This window comes from Melanerpes formicivorus, unplaced genomic scaffold (assembly GCF_026170545.1).
Source record: "Melanerpes formicivorus ecotype bairdi unplaced genomic scaffold, bMelFor1.0.p_v2 SCAF_63, whole genome shotgun sequence".
NCBI classification, from domain to species: Eukaryota; Metazoa; Chordata; class Aves; order Piciformes; family Picidae; genus Melanerpes; species Melanerpes formicivorus.
The window spans coordinates 4,106,951-4,124,709 of NW_027142415.1; the positions used below are offsets into that span (position 1 = coordinate 4,106,951).

General features: G+C 50.8%; 1 protein-coding gene across 1 annotated transcript; it reads right to left on the bottom strand.

Annotated features, from left to right (window-relative positions):
* Positions 1-2,043: 2,043 nt before the first annotated feature.
* On the bottom strand, positions 2,044-17,532 carry HDDC2 (HD domain containing 2). The gene is made up of 6 exons (XM_068162348.1): positions 17,381-17,532; positions 15,852-15,973; positions 13,952-14,054; positions 7,948-8,016; positions 5,655-5,793; positions 2,044-2,163 (listed from the first exon to the last, which is right to left on the bottom strand). Exons 1-6 carry the CDS (start codon positions 17,441-17,443, stop codon positions 2,069-2,071), a joined length of 591 nt encoding a protein of 196 aa, XP_068018449.1. The 5' UTR covers positions 17,444-17,532; the 3' UTR covers positions 2,044-2,068.
* Positions 17,533-17,759: the final 227 nt, after the last annotated feature.

Below are 17,759 nucleotides of genomic sequence, written 5' to 3' on the forward strand. Positions count from 1 at the left end.
AAGTTCTTCCCATAGAGAGTTGTTAGCCATTGGAATGTGCTGCCCAGGGAGGTGGTGGACTCCCCATCCCTGGATGTGTTCAAGAGGGAATTGGATGTGGCACTTGGTGCCATGGTTTAGTCATGAGGTGCTGGGTGACAGGTTGGACTTGATGATCCTCGAGGTCTCTTCCAACCTTAGTGATAATGTGGTACTGTGATACTGTGGTACTGTGATATTGTGAAATTCCCCAGGTTTTGAAAGGCTCAAAAGGAGAAAAATAAATGAAGCAGGTTCAGGAGAAGTGAACCACGTGGCAAACACCATCCAGGTTTAAAACTATTGGCCTGCTCCTCAGCTGTGGCACTGAAGTACATGGCTCAGTGGTCTTGCCCAGGACTTGGCAGTGCTGAGTTGAGGCTTGGACTTGATCTTGGAGGTCTTTTCCAACCTGAACAGTTCTACCTTTAAAAGGGATAACAAATATAGTTCCATGCTGCCTCCTCTGACAGGGCACTGGACATAGAAAAGCTTACTCCAGGTGCAAACTTTCCTTACCTGGTCATTGTGACAGTGCCCTGGTGACCCCCAGCTGCACACAGGACCCAGCAGACACTGCCCTCATTTTGCATGGACCACCATTCCTCTGCTTTCTCCACAAGCAGACTTTTACATCTGCATTATTGTTTCCACCAAAAGCTGAATCAGCAGCAGTGGGGAAGAGCAGGAACAGGGGACAGGCAGCATTACATAAATCATGGATTTGTTTGGGTTGGAAAAGACCTCTAAGATCATGGAGTCCAACCCTCAACCCAACACCACCATGACCTCCATGGCCCAAAGTGCCATGGCCACATATTTTTTGAACACCTGCAGGGATGGGGACTCCACCTCCTCCCTTGGCAGCCTGTTCACTCTTACAGGAAAGAAATCTTTCCTGATATCCAATCTAAACCTCCCCTGATGCAGCTTGAGGCCATTTCCTCTCCTTCTATCACCTGACACAGGGAGAATAGGCCAACACTCACCTCACTACAACCTCCTTTCAAGCAGGTGTAGACAGCAATGAGGTCTCCTGCACAAGCCAACCTCAGCTGCTGTGTGACTCTCTTCCCTCTGCAGCCAGTTAGGGCTGAGGGGGACTCAGGAATGGTGGCTCTGGGGAAATGCCAGCACCACTCCCTGACACACCAAGTGTAAAAGCTGCTTGAAACAATGAACACACTGAGGAAAGTAATGAAGGAGATGATCAGCAGTTCTATCCACCACCACTTCTTAAGGCTTATGCACTCCACAGAAATCACATCCCCAACATGTGGAACTCTCAAAAGCTTCTAGAGGTGTTTAGGAGGAGATTTGATGGGGTGCTTGGTGCCATGGTTTAGTTGATTAGGTGGTGTTGGATGATGGGTTGGACTTGATGATCTTGAAGGTCTCTTCCAACCTGGTCTGGTCTATTCTACTCCACTCTATTCTACTCCACTCTATTCTACTCCACTCTTCTCTATTCTACTCTATTCTACTCTACTCTACTCCACTCTATTCTACTCCACTCTATTCTATTCTACTCCACTCTTCTCTATTCTACTCCACTCTTCTCTATTCTACTCCACTCTTCTCTATTCTACTCCACTCTTCTCTATTCTACCCTACTCTATTCTACCCTACTCTACTCTTTGGTCTCACTTCTGTGTAGCAGAGAGAACTGCCACTAACCCATCTGATGCAGAAGTTACTTCAACCCAGTCCCAGCAGAGCCTGCCTTGTCCCAGCTCTGCCCATCAAACAGCTTCAACTGCAACCAGCTGGCTTTTAAACTCACCTGAATTTCCCCAGTGGAGAATCTCTTTGGAACCAAGACTGCATCAATCAGAGAACAATTAACAGCAAACCAACCCCAAACAACCTCTTTAAAGATACCTGGTCCTTGACACAACCTCAGCTCTGGCAGGTTCACTATTCCAGGTGCTCCTGGGATTTTTTCAGCAGCAAATGAAGGGACAAAAAGAAATCAATCTGCTGGCAGAAGTGGTGTTGTTAGGGGATGAAAAATGATGCACAGACTATAAACCAGCTGTTTATTACCACCTCAGGACTGGGGGGGAGATGCAGCAGCTATTTTCTTGTTCCTTTCTGTATTAATCAGAGCTACAAGGTGGAGGATTTCTGGGTGAGCAAACTTGCCTGCAAAACAGAAGAAAAAGCAAGTCAGTTGAAAATGCTCTTCTTTTCCTGTGCCTGAAGGGTTGGCAGTGAAGCATTAATAGAGGGGTTGCTTTAGGCTGAAATGCCAAATTAGGCTTTTGAAGGAGAGAGTTTTTCACTCAAAACTATGGGCTGACTGTCAGAGTACCTACAGCTATCCCCCCCCCCCCCCCAAATTTGCATTTCATGCTCTATTAAGATACTTCAGAGGTGAAAAAGGAGGCACCCTGAACAGGAATAGTCCCCTGCTGTGTATCTTGCTGCAGGAAACCACCCCCCAGCTCAGGTTACTGAGTTCCAGTCAAAGGGCAAAGATGTCCTAGAAACAGAGAATTGTCAGGGTTGGAAGGGACCTCAAGGATCAGCCAGTTCCAACCCCCCTGCCATGCCCAGGGACACCTCACACTACAGCAGGTTGCTCACAGCCACATCCAGCCTGGCTGCAAACACCTCCAGGCAGGAGGCTTCCACCACCTCCCTGGGCAACCTGTGCCAGGCTCTCACCACCCTCATGGGGAACAACTTCTTCCTAATATCCAATCTCAATCTACCCATTTTTATCTTCTTTCCATCCCCCCCAGTCCTATCACTCCCTGACACCCTCAAAAGTCCCTCCCCAGCTTTCTTGTAGCCCCCTTTCAGATACTGGAAGGCCACAATAAGGTCTCCTCAGAGCCCTCTCTTCTCCAGCCTGAGCAGCCCCATGTCCCATGTCAGTAAATGAAGCATTCCAGCTATGCTAATGTTGCCCCTTTTCCCCTAATCAAATCATTGCATCTTTCAGAGAGCTTATTGCTTCTCTGAGCATTCATCAAAGTATAAATGGGACTCATGAGTACTGGTCCCTTCCCTGAGTTTGCCTGTCAGCTTCCCAGGGCAGGAAGACCTGGAGTCACAGAGTCCTCTTCTGATGTTCAACTCCCTCACTAAACCAATCAAGACTAATATTTAACCTATTTTTCCTTTCAACTAGCAATTTCTTGTGCTGCCCTGGGAGATGGTGGAGTCACCATCACTGGAGGGGTTTAGGAAGAGACTGGATGGGGTGCTTGGTGCCATGGTTTAGTTGATTAGATGGTATCACAGTGTCACCAAGGTTGGAAGAGACCTCGAGGATCATCAAGTCCAACCTGTCACCACAGACCTCATGACTAGGCCATGGCACCAACTGCCATGGTGTTGGGTGATAGCCTGGACTGGATGATCTCCAAGGTCTTTTCTAACCTGGTTAATTCTGTTCTATTCTAAAATGATTATAATATTTCTTCTAGAAAGGATTAAAAGCATCAGAGGGGAAAAAAAAGTAGTACATTTCACCTTTACATTTTCCCAAGGGCTTGCAGTGCCAGGACAAAGGGCTTTGAGCTAGAAGAGGGGAGACTGAGACAGGAGATTAGGAAGCAATTCTTTCCAGTGAGGGTGATGAGACACTGGAACAGGTTGCCCAGGGAGGCTGTGGATGCCCCCTCCCTGGAGGTGTTCAAGGCCAGGCTGGATGAGCAACCTGGGCTGGTGGTAGGTGTGTGGCTGGTTGGAACTGGATGACCTTTAAGGTCCCTTGCAACTCCAACCATTCTGTGAGTCTATGACTTTGAACATAAACATTTCCCTGAGCTAGCTGTCACATCTATCTTGGGCAGGTCACACAAGTCCACAGCTCACATGGGAATGACAAATTCTACTTCACTGGCTCATTTTTACACAGAGAGAGTGATTGCCCATTGGGATGTGCTTCCCAGGGAGGTGGTGGAGTCACCATCCCTGGAGGTGTTTAGGAGGAAACTTGACAGGGTGCTTGGTTGCATGGTTTAGTTGATTAGGTGGTGTTGGATGATAGGTTGGACGCGATGATCTTGAAGGTCTCTTCCAACCTGGTCTATTCTGTTGTGTTCTATTCTATTCTATTCTTTTTCCATTCCATTCTTTTTCCATTCCATTCTTTTTCCATTCCATTCCATTCTTATTCCATTCCATTCCAATTCCATTCCATTCTTATTCCATTCTTATTCCATTCCATTCCATTCTTATTCCATTCCATTCCAATTCCATTCCATTCTTATTCCATTCTTATTCCATTCCATTCCATTCTTATTCCATTCCATTCTTATTCCATTCTTATTCCATTCCATTCTTATTCCATTCCATTCCATTCTTATTCCATTCTTATTCCATTCCATTCTTATTCCATTCCATTCCATTCTTATTCCATTCTTATTCCATTCCATTCCATTCTCTTCATGAAACACTAACAAGGCAGAAACAAGCTGCTCTCACAGCATGGGTGAAGCCTGAAGCCTCCTTTACACCCCCTCTGATGTCACAGGCAGTTCCCTAAACACATGCAAAGGTCATGAAAGCAGGTCCTGTGGCTGGGTAAAAAGTGATGTGAAAGGAACTTGGCAGACAGGGTGAGAACTATGTTTTATTTATACATAGCTAATCTGTTTAACTGGCTTCTCCTCTTCCAAACGTGGCACAAAGAATTGAGATGGGTGGTATTCTACACATAGGCCACAACAACCCCAGGCAGTGCTGCAGGCTGGGGTCAGAGTGGCTGGAGAGCAGCCAGGCAGAAAGAGACCTGGGGGTGCTGGTTGACAGTAGGCTAAACATGAGCCTGCAGTCTGCCCAGGTGGCCAAAAAGGCCAATGGCATCCTGGCCTGCATCAGGAATAGTGTGGCCAGCAGAGAAGTCATTCTGCCCCTGTACTGAACACTGGTTAGGCCACACCTTGAGTCCTGTGTCCAGTTCTGGGCCCTCAGTTTAGGAAAGATGTTAAGTTGCTGGAACATGTCCAGAGAAGGGCAACAAAGCTGGGAAGGGGTTTGGAGCACAAGCCCTGTGAGGAGAGGCTGAGGGAGCTGGGGTTGCTTAGCCTGGAGAAGAGGAGGCTCAGAGGAGACCTTATTGTTGTCCACAACTACCTGAAGGGAGGTTGTAGCCAGGTGGGGGTTGGTCTCTTCTCCCAGGCAACCAGCACCAGAACAAGAGGACACAGTCTCAAGCTGTGCCAGGGGAGGTTTAGGCTGGATGCTAGGAAGAAGTTCTTCCCAGAAAGAGGGATTGGAATGTGCTGCCCAGGGAGGTGGTGGAGGTGTTTAGGAAGAGACTGGATGGGGTGCTTGATGCCATGGTTTAGTTGATTAGATAGTGCTGGGTGATAGGTTGGACTTGATGATCTCGAAGGTCTTTTCCAACCTGGTTAATTCTATTCTATTCAATTCTATTCTATTCTATCCTATCCTATCCTACCCTATCCAGGTTCCATTTTTACACACACATGTCAGCCATTGTCACACTGCAGGAACCTTCCCAATCAAATCTACTTGAGCACTGAGTAAAATAACTACTTCTCCCTTGCTCTGCATGTCTGTCAGGGGGAGAAAAAAGAAGAAGGGGGGAAAAATAAAGCTCTTTGTACATTTCATTTATGAAAGAAAGACCAAAAGATAAAGCCCAAATGGCCTACCAGCAGTTGAGTCATAAAAGTCCTGCAGCCTGCCAGGTGTGTTTTCCAGCTCTTCATACTCAAATGCTTGCAGGATCATCTCACACTGATCCAACTGTTTCACAAACTTGGCTTCTGCAGTGCACTGGTTTTCATACTCCTGAAGAGATGTGCAGTTGTTAGAGGGGGGAGGGGGGGAAAGGCAAATCAATACATCTCTCAGTCTGAAACAGAGTATTAGAAGCTAGAGTTGTCTCCCTTAGCCCAAGCCACCCCACAAATATTCAGGAGAGTTAGGTTCTGTCACTGCTGATCAGCAAAACACTTGAAGGAACTGTGCCACATTTCTATTAATGCAGCAAGACTTAAGAACACAATTCTGTCACTCCAAGCATGCCAAGGGCTGAATCAGGGCTGAGGAGGAGACAACCTGACCTGATACACACAGTAAGCAAGAGGTTCCATGTGCTAAGAGCCCTTCAGGCCTGGCTAAGGCTACAAAGGACCCACTGTGTGTCTGTGCACTACCATTACTCATCTTTAAGACCTCTTTTGCACTTTTCTGTGCAAAAGGAACTGTGTCACATTTCTATTAACGCAGTAAGACTTAAGGGCACAATTCTGTCACTCCAAACATGTCAAGGGCTGAATCAGGGCTGAGGGGGAGACCTGACCTGATACACACAGTAACCAAGAGGTTCCATGTGATAAGACCCCTTCAGGCCTGGCTAAGGCTACAAAGGACCCACTGTGTGCCTGTGCACTGCCATTATCATCATAGTATCAATCAGGGTTGGAAGGGACCCCAAGGATCATCTAGTTCCAACCCCCCTGCCATGGGCAGGGACACCCCACACTAGATCAGGCTGCCCAGAGCCTCATCCAGCCTGGGCTTAACACCTCCAGGGATGGGGCCTCAACCACCTCCCTGGACAACCCATTCCAGGGCTTCACCACTCTCATGGGGAAGAACTTCCTCCTCCCCTCCAGCCTGAATCTCCCCACCTCCAGCTTCATTCCATTCCCCCTAGTCCTATCACTACCTGAATCAGGGCTGAGGGGGAGACAACCTGACCTGATACACACAGTAACCAAGAGGTTCTATTTATTAAGACCCTTTCAGGCCTGGCACTGTGTGCCTGTGCACTACCATTAGTCATCTTTAAGACCTCTTTTGCACTTTTCTCCACCACTTGCTGTTTTCACAAGGAGTTGCTCTTTACATTTCTCCTGTCACTCCTCCTTAATCTCTTTGGTCTAATCTGTCTGAGCTGCTTATGTCTTTATGTCTCTCCTAACGGAGAGGGAGGGGAGTCATTGAGGGGTTTCCCCCCATGCAGACTTTAAGGCCTTTAATCTCTCTGCTATCTTTTCCCTCTCTCCAGTCATCCTCAGCATGCATTTGTGAGTCAGTCAGATTTCTAGTCAGCCTGTGTTGTCATCTGCTTCCAGGCATGGCTGTGGACAGCCTTGCTACTTCATTTTCTCTTTCCTAAATCTACTGTGTTCTATCTGATGTCTCACCAGCTGGTCTTCTCCTGACTTCCACAACTAGCCACAGCAAAAGGCTTCTTTCTGCACAGGTTACCATCACCTTGATACTCTCAGCAGATCCAACCCCATTCCTCAGCAACACCAGCAATAATCAGACCAGAGGCTTAAGGACATGGTTTAGTGGTGACCCAGCAGTGCTGGGTTGAAGGTTGGACTGGATCATCTTGAAGGTCCCTCCTAAAGATGTTCTGTGTTAGGAAGAAGTTGTTCCCCATGAGTGTGGTGAGAGCCTGGCACAGGTTGCCCAGGGAGGTGGTGGAAGCCTCATCCCTGGAGGTGTTTGCAGCCAGGCTGGCTGTGGCTGTGAGCAACCTGCTGTAGTGTGAGGTGTCCCTGCCCATGGCAGGGGGATGGAACTGGCTGAGCCTTGGGGTCCCTTCCAACTCTTAACAATTCTCTGATTCTATGATACACATTGGGCCCACCTGTGCTTTCAGATCCACACAACCCCTGGCACACAGCAGCTCTGCAGATGAGAGCAGCATGAGTGCAGGAAGAGCTTTTCCTGCTGACCATAACACATGGCATCTGGTCCTGCATCTCAAGAAGACAACTGTGAGTGCAGGTGTCATTCACACAGGTAAGATCCTGCTGTAACTCCAGCACAGTGCTGCTCAGCCAAGTGTCATCAGGAGTCCTTTGTTTGACAACCTACTTATGCTAGAGGTCCACAGAAGAGATGGAAGTTTCACAGGCAAGCAGGCAAAGGACACTGAGTCACCCTGAATGTTAGCAAAGGATGTCAAGGATACAAACTTACCTCCCAGAGTTCATAGATCTCTTTGCTGAGGTCCTCTGATAAAAGCTGAGTCAGCTGTTGCATAGCTGCCTGGAAAGAACAACAACAAAAGCCCCACATAAATCAAAAAGCCCTTTCCATAGATCCTTTTTTTAAGGCAAGCACACTTCTGGCATGATTATTTTAACACCTCCTTCCCAAGTTTGCAGAAACACACAGCACACAGTGTATTATGCCAGGGTGCCTGGGGACATTAACCTGCCACAGAAGCAGTGGGACCACTCAGGGAAGAATCTTTCCTGGGAGCTGCTTAAATGAATTGTTAGAGAACTAATCTTAAACACAAGAGAAAACAGCCTGAAAGTGCACCTGATAGATCTTCAAGAGTCCAAAAAGAAGCCCAGAGCAAAACATGCAAGGCAAAGGCCAGGGAACTGCCATTGACTGCAACCAGCACCAGAACAAGAGGACACAGTCTTAGGCTGTGCCAGGGGAGGTTTAGGCTGGATGTTAGGAAGAAATTCTCCATAGAAAGAGAGATTGGCCATTGGAATGTGCTGCCCAGGGAGGTGGTGGAGTCACCACCACTGGAGATGTTAAAGAAGAGATTGGATGAGGCATTTGGTGCCATGGTTTAGTGGATTAGATGGTGCTGAGTGATAGGTTGGACTGGATGATCTCAAAGGTCTTTTCCAACCTGGTTAATTCTATTCCTATTCCATTCCATTCCTATTCCATTCCATTCTTGTTCTTTCCTATTCCTATTCTTTCCTATTCCTATTCCATTCCTATTCCCACTCCATTCCTATTCCATTCCATTCCTATTCCATTCCATTCACATTCCATTCCTATTCCATTCCATCCTATTCCATTCTATTCCATCCTATTCCTATTCCATCCTATTCCTATTCCTATTCCATTCCTATTCTCTGCCTTCCAGATTTAACTGGTGGAGGCAACATCTGAGCTTCACAGGTTACAAGTGCAGCTTCAAAACACTATACTCCTAGTGCTGACAAGCAGCTGCCTCCTCCCAGACTCAGCTAGCAGCTACTGACAGTGGGGCAGGCAACACAACATAAGCCTTTGAACACCTCCAGCTTTAAAACAGAGGGGGGGAAAAAAATCCCTGCACTGCCCTGCAGCAATGAAACAGTGCTCCCAGCCTCAGATACCAGCTGCTCAACAACAACAATCTTGGCACAAAGGTCTAACACAGCATCAAACTGAGGGTACAACCCACAAGCAGGAATTGCTCTGCATGCTCTCCCAGCTGAGCAGTCTCACTTCTGTGCTATTTCTGTTTTCCTAGGATGCTAAGGGCTGCTTCTGAAACAGACAAGATCTTAGGCAAGGTGAAGGGTTTGTGCCACAACTGCTTCTCTACTTCAAACACAGGCTTTAGTTTCACAACATGGCTTAGCTGAGCCAGCTGCTCCCCACCACTGAAGCACCAAGGTCTCATTCCTTTCCCCACCTCCTTCCAGGCCTGGAGCTCATCAGATTTCAAGGTCAGCTGGGCAAAATTTACCTTCACAGAAGGAATCACAGAATTAACCAGGCTGGAAAAGACCTCTGAGATCATCAAGTCCAACCTCTTACCCAACACCATCTAATCAACTAAACTATGGCTCCAGGGACAGTGACTTCACCACCTCCCTGGGCAGCCCATTCCAATGGCCAATCACTCTGTGAAGGATTTCTTCCTAACCTCCAGCCTAAACCTCCCCTGGTGCAGCTTGAGACTGTGGCCTCTTGTTCTGGTGCTGGTTGCCTGGGAGATGAGACCAACCCCCACCTGGCTACAACTTTCCTTCAGGTAGTTGTAGACAGCAATAAGGTCTCCCCTGAGCCTCCTCTTCCCCAGGTTAAACACCCCCAGCTCCTCAGCCTCTCCCCACAGGGCAAAGCAACAAAAGCAAGCTGCAAACTACAGGGTGGAAGCCTCATGTTAAATCCTGTGCAACGTCCGGCACAGCCTGGGTAGATCCAACCATGCCACACCAATCCTGCCACCCCTCTGAGGTGGAAGCCACAGAGGAACACAGCCCACTCAAAGCCCTTCACTAGAAAATCTCCTGCTGAGTTCCCTGCCCTCTCTGAAGCAGTCAAGTGCTCTTCCCAGGGGACTTCATTTCTATGGGACTCTGCTTTCAGACAGTGTTCAAGCAGGTCCCAGGGTCCAGTGACCACTCTGGTTCAGATACACATTGAAGTTGGCTGTGGTGTGCACCACAGAAGTTCACTCTGGGCTACATGGGCTTTGAGAGTGCAACAAGAATTGGCTGCTTCCTGCCACCAGCCAATAACTGATACCATCCTAACTCTTATTCCCAAATGCCCAGAGACAGTCTTTTGCTGATTAAGTGCTCTTAAGAGGTATCAAAGCAAGTTGCCTTTGGTAAGTCACCCAGCCTTGTGCTGTGCTGGTTGCCATCAGCTCCCTCACCCCTGGAACTGTGCTCCTGAAATACAAGAACCCTTAGGGTTCCTGGGTGCATTTCAGCCTCCTCACCAGCAAAAAGCATCCTGGGACTAATGTACCTCCCCAAAACCCCCACCAAAACGACCCCAAACAAAACACACAGAGCCCCAAACCAACAGAACAAACAGACCCAGCCCCAAACCAACTAACCAAACCAACCCAACCAGGCAAACAAACAAACAAACCCCACAACCAACTCTTATTGCCTTAGTTTTGATCAAGTTCCATCTCCTGCTGCTTTAGCCTGGGTGAGACCAGCTGATGGGAGTGCACAAGCAGCAAGAGAGAACCAGCAACAAACATCAGCTGCAGGGCAGAGGGAATAAAAGCAGAACTCTGCAGCAGCAGCATGTTGGTAATTCAGCTCAAGACACCTCAGGAAACTCTTACCCTTGGTGTACTTTTACAACAAAGTATTTCAGAGTCAGCCTAAACCTTTACTGCTTGACCCTCCTCCCCACAGCCAGCCTGAAATGGGAGCAGAAGGAGCTGCAGATGCTTAGTAACACTTTTGAATGCATTTGGGGAGCAAAATATCTTTTTCATGGCCTCAATACACATGAGAATTCCCTCTAGGCAGAGCTGAAGACCAGTCTGTGGTGATAAAACCACCTTTGGAGGCTTCCAGAAACGAGGGCTGGGGTCTGGGGTTTGGTTTCCAGTGTAAGAACACAGAAGGAAGGCTGGGGGTGAGGAGGAAGTTCCTCATAGAAAGAGTGATTGGCCATGGGAATGTGCTGCCCAGGGAGGTGGTGGAGTCACCATCACTGAAGGTGTTTAGGAAGAGACTTGATGGGGTGCTTGGTGCCATGGTTTAGTTGATCAGATGGTGCTGGGTGGTAGGTTGGACTTGATGATCTCGAAGCTCTTTTCCAACCTGGTTAATTCTATTCACAGTATCACAGAATCACCAAGGTTGGAAGAGACCTCAAAGATCATCAAGTCCAACCTGCCACCACAGACCTCATGACTAAAGCATGGCACCAAGTGCCACATCCAGTCCCCTCTTGAACACCTCCAGGGATGGGGACTCCACCACCTCCCTGGGCAGCACATTCCAATGACCAATGACTCGCTCGGTGAAGAACTTTCTCCTGACCTTGAGTCTAAACCTCCCCTGGCGCAGCTTGGGACTGTGTCCTCTTGTTCTGGTGCTGGTTGCCTAGGAGAAGAGACCAACCCCTTCCTGGCTACAACCACCCTTCAGGGAGTTGTAGAGGGCAATGAGGTCTCCCCTGAGCCTCCTCTTCTGCAGGCTAAGCAACCCCAGCTCCCTCAGCCTCTCCTCACAGGGCTGTGCTCAAGGCCTCTCCCCAGCTTTGTTGCCCTTCTCTGGACACCTTCAAGTGTTTCGATGTCCTTCTTAAACTGAGGGGCCCAGAACTGGACACAGGACTCAAGGTGTGGCCTAACCAGTGCTGAGTACAGGGCACAATGACCTCCCTGCTCCTGCTTGGCCACACTATTCTTCCTGGCCACCTGGGCACACTGCTCATTCTATTCTATACATTGTAAAAAAAATAGATAAGAGCAAAACTGGTGGGAAGATAAGACTCCAAACATGCTGAAAATTCCTTGGGTCTTTCAATTTCCACTTCCTTAGCAAACAGCTTCCTCCCCCAGTTTGTCACAGGCTCCCCCTCCGCCCTGCCAAGCTTTAAATTGATAAGCACAGAGCTGTGGGGGGGGGGGAAATAATCAGTGCAGGGGTTTGATAGCTCTCCTGGAAGAACTAATTGCAGGCTCTGCAAAGCTTCTGAGGCAACACGTTGCCCTCTAGCTGCGGCTGGAGGAGCTGTTCACATGCTCCGTGCTCTTCAAAGACTGCAACAAACCAGCAATGACAAGCCCCCAGTGTGGGTGTGTGCCAGGACCAAACTGCATCCAGTGCTGGCGCCCCCAGCATAAGAAGGACACAGAGCTGTTGGAGTGACTGCAGAGGAGGCCACAAAGGTGATCTAAGAGCTGGAGCACCTCTGCTGTGAGGACAGGCTGAGGGAGATGGGGACGTTCAGCCTGGAGAAGAGCAGACTCAGGGGCTTAGAGCTACCTTCCAATACCTGAAGAGATCCTACAGGAAGGCTGCAGAGGGACTTTCAATAAGGGTGTCCAGAGACAGGACAAGAGGGAATGATTTGAAGCTGATGGAGAGTAGGTTTATACTGGATCTTAGGAAGCAGCTCTTCAGTACAAGGGTGGTGAGACTCTGGAACAGGTTGCCGTGGGAGGCTGTGGATGCCTCCTCCCTGGTGGTGTTCAAGGCCAGGCTGGATGGGGCCTCGGGCAGCCAAGTGGTGAGGCATCTCTGCCCATGGCAGGGAGGTTGGAGCAGATGATCTCTGAGGTCCTTTCCAACCTAAGCCATTCTAAGCTGCCATGCTGCATGACAAAAGAAGACACCTGTGTCCAGAGTCCTGTGCCAAGGACTGAATTAAAATCTCTGCCACAACCAATCTGGCACCACACAAATGACTCCCCATGAACTGTCACCCACCCTTCCCAGTGCACCTACCCCCTGCTCCCCACCTCTGGTCAACATGACCAGCTCAGGCCACCAAAAATCCAGGTAGATCAGGAACAAATGGGCAATGTGAAGACTATTTCAAAGGCTCTCCTTCCTCATTTGGTACTTAGTGATGTTACATGGACAAAAGCCACAAGGAGTTAGAAACTTTGATTGTTTCTGGCGTATCTACCTAAAGTGCTGGGTGCTGCACTTTGGTCACAACAACCCCATGCAGTGCTACAGGCTGGGGACAGAGTGGCTGAGAGCAGCCAGGCAGAAAGGCACCTAGGGGGACTGAGCCAGCAGTGTGCCCAGGTGGCCAAGAAGGCCAATGGCATCCTGGCCTGTATCAGGAATAGCAGGGCCACCAGGAGCAAGGAAGTCATTCTGCTCCTGTACTCAGCACTGGTTAGGCCACACCTTGAGTCCTGTGTCCAGTTCTGGGCCCTTCAGTTTAAGAAGAACATTGAGAGACTTGAAGGTGTCCAGAGAAGGGCAAGGAGGCTGGGGAGGGGTCTGGAGCACAGCACTGTGAGGAAAGGCTGAGGGAGCTGGGGTTGCTTAGCCTGCAGAAGAGGAGGCTCAGGGGAGACCTCATTGCTCTCTACAACTACCTGAAGGGAGGTTGTAGCCAGGTGGGGGTTGGTCTCTTCTCCCAGGCACCCAGCACCAGAGCAAGAGGATACAGTCTCAAGCTGTGCCAGGGGAAGTTTAGGCTAGAGGTGAGGAGAAAGTTCTTCCCAGAGAGAGTTGTTAGCCATTGGAATGTGCTGCCCAGGGAGGTGGTGGAGTCCCCATCCCTGGAGGCGTTCAAGAGGGGATTGGACATGGCACTTGGTGCCATGGTTTAGTCATGAGGTCTGTGGTGACAGGTTGGACTTGATGATCTTTGAGGTCTCTTCCAACCTTGTTGATTCTATGACTCCATGCCAGTGACAGATTATGCTGCTTAGGAAGGATTCCTTTACTACCACCAGAACATTAAAAACAAGCAGAACACTTCACAGATGTGGCTCCACACCTTATGCCCGTACCTCTTCCCTCCTGTGCTTCTCCTCTTTGGGGATATTGTCTGCAGGAGCAATGTCTCCAACGATGCATTCAGCCATGTCATGAACCAAAGCTAGTCGTATGCACCTGGCCAGAAACAGAGACAGACTGATTAGGTTTCCAGCACTGAAAATTCCATCTCATTCATCACAAAGCCAGGACACTGCACAGTTCATCCCCCTTGTCCAATTTACAAGGGTTTTTTTGGTGTTGTTTTTTAATTCTATATAACTTTTTCACTTCTTTGTTAAGGGGTGTCCATCTAGACATGAAGTCCAAGTGCTGGGTGCTGCACTGTGGCCACAACAACCCCATGCAGAGCTACAGGCTGGGGTCAGAGTAGCTGGAGAGCAGCCAGGCAGAAAGGGACCTGGGGGGACTGGTTGACAGCAGCTGGACATGAGCCAGCAGTGTGTCCAGGTGGCCAAGAAGGCCAATGGCATCCTGGCCTGCATCAGGAATAGTGTGGCCAGCAGGAGCAGGGAAGTCATTGTGCCCTGTACTCAGCACTGGTCAGGCCATACCTTGAGTCCTGTGTCCAGCTCTGGGTCCCTCAGTTTAAGAGGACATTGAGACTCTTGAACATGTCCAGAGAAGGGTAAGGAGGCTGGGGAGGGGTCTGGAGCACAGCCCTGCGAGGAGAGGCTGAGGTAACTGGGGTTGCTTAGCCTGGAGAAGAGGAGGCTCAGGGGAGACCTTCTTGCTCTCTCCAACTCCCTGAAGGGAGGTTGTAGCCAGGTGGGAGTTGGTCTCTTCTCCCAGACAATCAGCACCAGAAGAAGAGGACACAGTCTCAAGCTGCACCAGGGGAGGTTTAGACTCAAGGTGAGGAGAAAGTTCTTCACTGAGAGAGTCATTTGTCACTGGAATGTGCTGCCCAGGGAGGTGGTGGAGTCCCCATCCCTGGAGGTGTTCAAGAGGGGATTGGATGTGGCACTTGGTGCCATGGTTTAGTCATGAGGTCTGTGGTGACAGGTTGGACTCAATGATCTTTGAGGTCTCTTCCAGCCTTGGTGATTCTGTGACTGGAGCCATCCCCAGTTCCATAGCTAATCTGACACTCACAGCTCTGCAGCTATGTCAACTTGCAGCAGAATACTTCAAAAAGCCTTCAATATTTTCACCAGCTCCAGAAGGGAGAAAGCAAGTAGGAGCCCATGCTAGACTTGACCACTCACTCAACACTAATGCTGCCTTCCCCTCAGTGCTACAAGAGGCTCCTACTGCTGCTGGGTGCTAAATCTGTCAAAATCCACATGGTGTATGGCTTTGCCCTTCGTGTCTGTTACTCCAAACTGTGTTTTAACTGAGTATCTCCAGCTTCTTTACCTATGATGTGAGAGAAGGCCAGCTCAGAGCCTCTGTATCAGTAACACCTCAGCACCTAGAATTCAGAAACATAAATTTTAAGCTCCTTTCAGTTCTCCAAGTAAATAGCACCCCATCGAAGGGATGCACAGGAAACAGTGGGGAGAAAGGACTTCAAACTCTCTCAGTGAGTTTTTAAAGCTCTTCCACAGAACAGCAGCATTTTGGTTGTACCAGGACATAAAGGGTGGCTAGCAGGAGGATGGAGAAGAGAAGGGTTAATAGGTACAAGTTACTCCTGGGGAGACTCCAGTTAGACTCCAGAAGAAAACTGTTCACCAGAAGTACAGTTAGACACTGGAATCATCTCCCAAGGGAAGCAGTGGATTTCCCTACACTGGTCACAATTAAAGCTCAGCTTCACAGGCTGCTGGGCCAGCTCCCTTCAGCTACACCATCACCTAGGAAGGTTGGACCTGATGATCCTTGAGGTCCCTTCCAACCTGGCATTTGTGTGAGTCCGTGGTTGCAGCTCTCCCATGAACAGGTGGTCATGACAACCACAGGCAGCCTCACCTGTCCTTGTTGAGGCTTTTGTCTTCAGTCAGCAGAGCCATCATGGCCATCCTGTACATGTGGTCAGAGACGCTCTCTGGCTGCGCCACCTTCCTGTACACCCAGCCCGTCCGCGGCACTCTCTGTGTGAGGAGCGGCACAGCAATGCCAGCGTTAGAACCTTGCCATTTGAGGGACCTTGTTTCAGAGACAGCAGCAGGGATACTGCCCCGCCATGACCTCCATGCTCCAGGGACTTTTCATGCTTCTGGGAAATGCCTGCCTCAACCACCTGGATCTCCTGAGGTCGTGATTGAATAGCTTTGCACCGCTGTTCACAGGCAAGGGGAATGCACCGCCACCAGCAGCACCACCAGCATCACCACCATTAGCACCAGCACCACCAGCATCACCACTATTAGCACGAGCACCACCAGCATCACCACTATTAGCACCAGCATCACCACTATTAGCACCAACACTACCAGCATCACCACTATTAGCACCAGCACCACCACTATTAGCACCAGCACCACCAGCATCACCATTAGCACCAGCACCACCACCATCACCACTATCAGCACCAGCACCACCAGCACTACCAGCATCACCACCATTAGCATCAGCACCACCAGCATCACCACCATTAGCACCAGCACCACCAGCACTACCAGCATCGCCACCATTAGCACCAGCACCACCAGCATCACCACCGTTAGCACCAGCACCACCAGCACTACCAGCATCGCCACCATTAGCACCAGCACCACCAGCATCACCACTATTAGCACCAGCACCACCAGCACTACCAGCATCGCCACCATTAGCACCAGCACCACCAGCATCACCACTATTAGCACCAGCACCACCACCACCAGCATCGCCACTATCAGCACCAGCACTACCAGCACCACCAGCATCACCACCATTAGCACCAGCACCACCAGCACTACCAGCACCACCAGCATCACCACTATTAGCACCACCACCACCCTCATCACCACTATTAGCACCAGCACCACCAGTACTACCAGCATCACCATCATTAGCATCAGCACCACCAGCATCACCACCATTAGCACCAACACTACCAGTATCACCACTGTTAGCACCAGCACTACCAGCACCATTAGCACTATCAGCAGCGCTACCAGCAGCGCCAGCAGCAGTACCAAATGTCTCCCTGCTTGGCCTCTCGGTGCTCGCTCCGAAGCGCGGGGCCCAGCCTTGCCCTCCCGCAGCCCGGCGCCTGTTTCCTGGCGGCACCCCCAGCTGCGGGCCGGCGGTCTGCGCTCCGCAGGCGCCACCGCAGGCCGGCAGCCCGGGCTCTCCGCCTGCCGCGCCGCTACCAGGCCGCCGCGGCCGGGCCGGCGGCCGCCATCCCGCTCCGGCAGCCCAGAGAAGGCCGCAGGCGGACACGGCGCCGGCCGGCGCGGCCCCCAGCAGCCCTGCCGCCCCGGGCTCACCTTGAGCCGCCCCGGGCGCACCTTGAGCCGCCCCGGGCGCACCTTGAGCCGCCCCGGGCTCACCTTGAGCCGCCCCGGGCTCACCTTGAGCTGCCCCAGCAGCCGCAGGAAGGGCAGCAGGCCGCCGCCGCTCGCCCCCGCCGCCATCAGCCTTCGCAGCCTCCGCCCGCCCTGCCTCCTCCTCCTGCCGGCCCGGGCGCCCGCGGCGGCTCTGGGCGGCGCCAGGGGAACGGAAAGCAGCGGAGGGCCGGGGCCATGCTCCCCGCCCCGGCAGCGAGCGGCGTGCGCACAGCGGAGGGGGCCCTGGGGTAGCGGGGAGGAGGAGCTGCGGGGTCCGGGCGGCAGGCGCTGGGCCGGGCAGAGCAGGGCCGGGTCGTGCAGCGCTGCGGGCGCCGCAGGGCTGAGCGGAGCGCAGCCAGGTCTGCAGCAAGGAGGGCTCGGGTGCAGTCCCACCGCGCCGGTC

Coding starts and splice junctions, on each gene's coding strand:
- HDDC2 (XM_068162348.1), bottom strand. CDS start 17,443: ATGGCGGCGGGGGCGAGCGGCGGCGGCCTGCTGCCCTTCCTGCGGCTG. Junction 8,017..13,951: donor AGAAGCACAGGAGGGAAGAG/GTACGGGCATAA, acceptor TGTTCTTTCCAG/GCAGCTATGCAACAGCTGAC. Junction 2,164..5,654: donor CTTTTATGACTCAACTGCTG/GTAGGCCATTTG, acceptor TCTGTTTTGCAG/GCAAGTTTGCTCACCCAGAA.